Below are 6580 nucleotides of genomic sequence, written 5' to 3' on the forward strand. Positions count from 1 at the left end.
TCAAAAAATTAAAATAAAATGCATTGTTGAGGGAGTAAATTGATACTAAACATGTAATCTACAAAACGAAAAAAAATGTAATTTATGAAAGTATGGAAAGAAAGTGAAAATTTAGATGAAATTATAAAAAAAATTTATAGTTATCTATTTTCTTATATATATTTAGATTATTTTAATGTATTATTATAAAAAAATATTATTTTAATATATTTTTTTAGAAATTAATAAACTTTCTCATCTCTTCGTTGTCTTTTCGGGGGGCCATTTTCCTTCCAATTTGTCGTGACTTTCGGCTAGTGTCCTGCCGACCTTTCCCTTATCCTTTTAACTTTCCCTTCAAAGCACGCAGTAATTACACTTCAATTCACAATTTCACACCCATTGTCGGGGATACTGTCTCCTTTGGGAGTTTGAAATGGACTGTTGTTTCAAGCCCATCATCTAGCTACGATACTCCAGTCCATTCAAGATGTCCTGGCGATGATGGCAGAGCCTCTCAGGCCTCAGTCCCTCGAACAAGGGAATCTTGGAACTACTTTTTCTCATATATAAAACTCTCCATTTAAAAGAAAAGGAACACTTCCCCAGGAAATGACTCCACAGCATTTTAAAAGAGTGAAGCAGTCCCTGCTAACTATACAGCTTTCCCATCTCTTTCACTGTCCCCCAGGCACCCATTCCTCGCTTTCCCTTTCTCTCCTTCCCTTCCTCCCTCAACCCTAAAAAAAAAATCTGTACTTTGATGAATATCTAGCATCTTCTCATCTCCTGTCCCCCTACTGGTCTCAAAATTCTAGCATCAACCTTCTCCTCTTGCTGTCCAAATGGGCTTTTATTTTCTACCCTTGTGTTTCAGTACACCTCATGAAATCATGATGCCAGCGCTCAACCAATCCACTTCAAGCAACGAACACCAACTGTAATCTCTTCCCATTTGTTTGTTTTTTTTACTTTCAACATATTTTAGCCTTATCTTTATTCCCTCCTCTCAAGACTTCAAGGCTCGAAGTCTTTAACCCCATCTTCTACTGTCTTCAATGTTTTCAAGCAAGACAAAAGGATAGCATCCACACAAACACAATCCTTGTTAACCAATCTGGAAGCTAAATCACACACAAAAACATACCATGTTGTCATCTCCAATTCTCTACTCCTTTTCACTCTTGCTTTCCTTTTCCCTCATCTACCTCTTCACCCCTCAAATCCTTGTTCCTCTTCAAAACGCTCTTTCTTACGAACTTGATGATCCTACTCTCTTCAAGAAAGCCCTCAAGCCTTGTAAAACCATCCCCTCCCTAGCCACCAATAATCCCACTCCTAAAATTGCCTTTCTTTTCCTTACAAACTCTGATCTCTCTTTTGCTCCTTTATGGGAACGTTTCTTCGAAGGCTACAACAATCTTTACAACATCTATGTACACGCTGATCCATTTAGTAAAGTCTCAAACCCAGATGGGATTTTCAAGAATCGGTTCATTCCTGGCAAGAAAACAGAAAGGGGCTCTCCTTCTCTAATCTTAGCAGAAAAAAGGCTTCTTGCCAGAGCCATTCTTGATGATCCTCTCAACCTTTATTTTGCTCTTGTTTCTCAACACTGTGTCCCTCTCCATTCATTTCAATACATGCACGATACCCTTTTCGGGCACAACATTTTGAAAACTTTCACTACTCAATCTCGTCATCAAAGCTTCATTGAGATTCTCTCCGAAGATCCAAACTTGCCGGATAGATACAATGCTAGAGGGGAAAACATTATGTTGCCTGAAATCCCATATGAGAAATTTAGAGTTGGGTCTCAGTTTTTTGTGCTGGCAAAAAGGCATGCTTTGCTTGTACTCAAGGATAGAAAGTTATGGAGGAAATTTAAGCTTCCTTGCTTGAATACAGAGTCTTGTTACCCAGAAGAACACTACTTTCCTACACTTTTATCAATGAAGAATCCAAGAGGGTGCAGTCACTACACATTAACAAATGTTAATTGGACTGACTGCTTTGATGGGCACCCGCATTTGTATCAAGCAGAAGAGGTTTCACCAAATCTGGTGCATGGATTGAGGCAGTCCAACTCAAGTTATTCTTATTTTTTTGCCCGGAAATTTGCTCCTGATTGCTTGCAACCATTGATGGAAATGGCAGATGATGTGATTTTCAAGGATTGAAAACAAGTGAGCAAAGGTAAGGTAAAGTAAAGCAATACAGAATTGTTGATCACTTTAGCTACCGCATCGTCACTTGCTATGGGTATTGTATTCTTTTCTGCTTTTAGACTTTGGCTAGAATTCTAGTTGTTTTTGGTCATACCATTGAATGTGCGGTGGGAATTGCTTGTGTTGGAAAAACTGAAAAAGCACTTTAGGTGAGCCTGTGTGGTATCATTTGTTGTTTTTCAAATGTTCATGTGAAAGTGTATATTGATTGAAAATATATAAAAATAATATTTTTTTATGTTTTAAAATTTATTTTTTATATTATCATGGAAAAATAATTTGAAAACATTAAAAAATAATTTAATTTTAAAAAAAATAATTTTTTTTAAAATGTAAAAATAAGCATGCCTTAAGTTCAGGTTCAGGTTCAGGTCAACTTTTTTTTTAGGTTTTTTATTGTACTAGAAAATGTGATTTGTTACCATATTTTCCCCACTAATTGAAAATTATAATGCATTTATATCTTTTGTTTATTTTTTAGAACTAATTGATTATTGCCGTGGTGGTTATAAAATGGTTTGTTTTTTTTTGGGATTATAAAATACTAATGTTTTAGTCATTAGCTTATGAAATGCAACTTAGGGGCTATTGGGAGTGAATTTTAACATGTTTTTCGTTAAAATTTAAATTTTTTTTGCTTTAAATTAATTTTTTTAGTATTTTTATATCATTTTGATGTGCTAATATTACTATCACACCCCAAACACCCTTTAATACTATACTTGCTTTTAATTCTTTGAATATATTTATTTATTTAGAGCTGTAGAGAGGTGTTGATTCCAGGAGGGACACGTTATAGTATTGGTTAGCAATTTTGATGCAAGTGCTGACCAAGGTGCAATTAGCCTATAATAACGAATCATTATAGTTAATGCAAAGAGAGAAGGATTATGGTTGAAGAGTGCTAATTCAAGAAGAGAATTGATTACACATTTAATTTGTGGGGGTCTTAGTTTAGACTTTAGAGGGCACATTTTCTTTGTGGTCCTGTAATGAAATTACGATTTTTGGTCACTTTTAATTTTTCTTTCCATTGGTATTTAAGGCAGATTTAAATTCTCAAGGACAAAGAAGGCCGTTCTAGTACCTGAACTTTGGTGTAATTACGTGAAGGTTGAAGCAAACTTAGGTTGGGTCGTGTGTGGTTAATATCCTGTGACAAAAATGATAGAAATTTGTTTTGTTCAAAAAACATTTATGGGATAGTTTTGAAATGATTTTATGTTCTTTCAAGATACATAAAATCATTATCCGTCTCTTCTTTCTTGAAAGAATGTATTCAAACTCTCTTTTAAAGCCAGCATCTTTTTTGTTGTGAATGCATTCAGAACTTGAATGCTTTGTTTTCATACAACATTGTTGTTGTAAATGAAGTTGTTCGAGATGTTTGCCAATGCCAAGATCTCCATTTTAGAAATTGCAGAACAGCTCTTCCTTTTTTCTTTCGAGGGATCCCTTTTTTGACCTTTTGGTTCCGTGGGGAAAACAGTCTTGTGTTTACATTTTCCCAAGGCCGTGTCTTGAGCCATGACAAGATTTTGTCGGCATGGTCACTTGCAGAGTGCAGTGCAGCTCTAACATGTTTGAATTAGGACAAAACCATAGACTCAAGAGCTCACTGCGTTATGGTCTCTTTGACTAATGATTTAATGTAAAATTCTTCGGTGTATCATGCTAGCTGCTCACGTGATCTTGTTTCTGAAAATATTTTTTCGCAGATTGATTGAAGGAATCTTTGGACTTTCTTTGGACATTTGCAAGTGTGGTGTAGAGAGGAGGAGAAAGAATTGTGTTGGTGGGAAGGGAATCAGACCCAGCCCAGTGTAAAAGTTTTTTTCAAAGTTGTTTGTATAGAAAGTTGAATCATAATGCCTTGTTGTATATAATATAGTATAACACTTTTGCTTTTGTATATTTTAAGTACAAAAGTGAAGGGAGGGTGAGACTTTAGAGCATAAAGAGTGGAGCAAAGGCCAAATGCCTCTCTTTTTCCTATAGAAAAGAAATTCGAGATCTCCCATTGTTCCTTCCAGCTATACCTTCTCTTTAGGGATTATAATTTTCAAATCAAGTATATTTTGAAAATGTAATCAAACACAATGTCAAACGAATGTAAGAACAAACTCAGAGTGTGGAAGTTATTGCATGCACACGGCCATGGCTGAGAAATGAAGCCCCTCTCATTCTGTTGTGCGTCTGGATGGCCAGATGTTATCAACTGTTACCTGAAACAAAAACTGTGTTTAGCCTCTTGTTTTCTTGTGAATTAAAAGCATGTCACTTGTTCGAGTATTATATTGCTGAAAACCATCGAAATGGTACGTAAGGGATGATGAGTCTGGAGTTACTTTTTCTTGTGTGACGAAAGATTGACGGGCTAGAAAAACAAAAACAAGGGAAGATAGCGAGCTAAAGGTACAGAAAATTGCAAGTCGAGCCCATGCTACTTGGAGGGCTATATCTTGGGTCAGATTTGTGCCATGGCACTACAGCTTCAATGGTCTCAGAGCCCAGGCTTGATGATCTTGTTCTTGATGTTTACTAAATTGATGGGTTATGGTTCCGTCCTCGGCTTTGATGTTATCTGAGGCAACTAAAAATGATGTTAGCTTGGCATCATACTCCATGAAAACTGGGACTCCCTGGCACAAAGCTCCTCAGCTTTGATCCTGTAATGGCCATTCAATCCCACTCTGAGGCACGTAAAAATGATGTTATCGTGGCATCATCCTCCATGAAAACTGGGACTCCCTGGCACAAAGCTCCTCAGCTTTGATCCTGTAATGGCCATTCATTCCCACTCTGAGGCACGTAAAAATGATGTTATCTTGGCATCATCCTCCATGAAAACTGGGACTCCCTGGCACAAAGCTTCTTGTCATTGCATCATGAGCCCTTTTAGTTTCTTTTAATATTCTAGATTTGGGCCAAGTTAGCGCAAAGTTTTAAAAGTTAAGAGGGCATCAAGCCATTATTTGTCACTCTGGGCGAAGTTCCTTGCTAAATGCCGATGAATTTCCAGCTATGTTAATGAATTTCTTTCTGGTTATTGTACTCTTTGGCATGTAAAAAAAACCTAAAATGAAGGCAAAAACACTATGCACTAATCCCCGGTTAACTATTCCATAGAATAGTAAATATAATATTTTTATCCTTCCCAAAAAAAACCACCCACCTTTATTTTTAGGGTATTTTTATTCTTTCACGTGATACATTAATCATTAAAGAAAAGAATTGTATTTTTTTTTTAACAATGACGAAGAGCCGAAGAGGAGCATAATTGTCTTCTCGGTTGTTCATGTAAAGTAAATTAGCAGCAATAACTTTTGATTAAAAAAAACTAAACAGTAGGTTTAGGACCTTTTGTCTTCTTATTTAGTTTTTTATTTATATAATTACAGTTTAATCGTAGATACTTTATCTTTTTAAATTATACGATATTATTTAATTTTAAAATGTTGTTGGAATATGTTATGACATGAAATACTCTTATGCCATGTTATTAGAAATATTGTCAAGATCTCTTCCTCCCACTATGATGCATACCGAGCGATTTGTTATTGGTCAAACCTTTTGTTCTATTTCTCTAAAAAAAAATAGGTTGATTATTTGTATTGTAGATATTTCAACTCCAAACTTTTTTTTTTTTTTAGTTTTTTTTGTAAAAAATTTTATATTTTCAACTACACCTTTCAAATTAAGTTTATGATATATATATATATAATTTGGTTCCTATTCATTTGATTTTTTTAATTTTTTTGTTAGATTTTTTTTTATTTAACCTTCCAATCAAAAAAAATTTCTTACTCTCTAATTTATTTATTTATATTTATATTTATATTTATATTTTTTTAATTGTTATTTTTTTAGTTTTTTATATAATTAATTTATACATCAAGTTTTTTTTTTAAAAAAAAAACTACGTGCGTTGGAAAAAATGGGAGTCCCGGCTTGTTAAATATCTTGCTAAATGCGCTAATTAATTTGTTGTCTTGCTGACTGTATCTGTATGATAATGCATGTCCTTGTCGTTTGGAGCTGATTGCCAATAAACATGGAAAATCTTAGAAATAAACAATCCTTTAAGCATAGTTTGCATTGATTAACAAAATAATCACATCAACCTGACAAGTTGTCTCATCTCACTCACCAAACAACAACACTTGTTCAACAACAAGACATAACAACTTTCTTGTTACCTCGTAACAAGTGAGAGATCATGATCTCCTGCGTCAAAAATTCAACGAGAATTTGATGATACTGTGTCCCCGTTATTTTTTTAAATACTTATATTAAAATAATATTTATATAACCTTTTAAAAATTTATTTTTTATATTAACAAGATATAAAAAATTAAAATTAAATTTTTTTA

General features: G+C 34.3%; 1 protein-coding gene across 3 annotated transcripts; it reads left to right on the forward strand.

The window, feature by feature from the left end:
* Positions 1-545: 545 nt before the first annotated feature.
* LOC133697483 (glycosyltransferase BC10-like) lies at positions 546-4239 on the forward strand. 3 transcript variants are annotated; one of them, XM_062120070.1, is made up of 2 exons: positions 546-2175; positions 3253-3653. In XM_062120070.1, the coding sequence occupies exon 1, from the start codon at positions 1128-1130 to the stop codon at positions 2157-2159; it is 1032 nt and encodes a 343-aa protein (XP_061976054.1). In that variant the 5' UTR covers positions 546-1127; the 3' UTR covers positions 2160-2175; positions 3253-3653. The 3 variants fall into 3 exon arrangements, with proteins under 3 accessions (XP_061976054.1, XP_061976053.1, XP_061976052.1); XM_062120069.1 differs by lacking the exon at positions 3253-3653 and adding an exon at positions 3926-4239 and having other exon boundaries at positions 548-2180; XM_062120068.1 differs by lacking the exon at positions 3253-3653 and adding an exon at positions 3926-4239 and having other exon boundaries at positions 553-2175.
* The last annotated feature ends 2341 nt before the right edge of the window (positions 4240-6580 follow it).

The sequence above is a fragment of the Populus nigra genome, chromosome 6 (genome assembly GCF_951802175.1).
Source record: "Populus nigra chromosome 6, ddPopNigr1.1, whole genome shotgun sequence".
NCBI classification, from domain to species: Eukaryota; Viridiplantae; Streptophyta; class Magnoliopsida; order Malpighiales; family Salicaceae; genus Populus; species Populus nigra.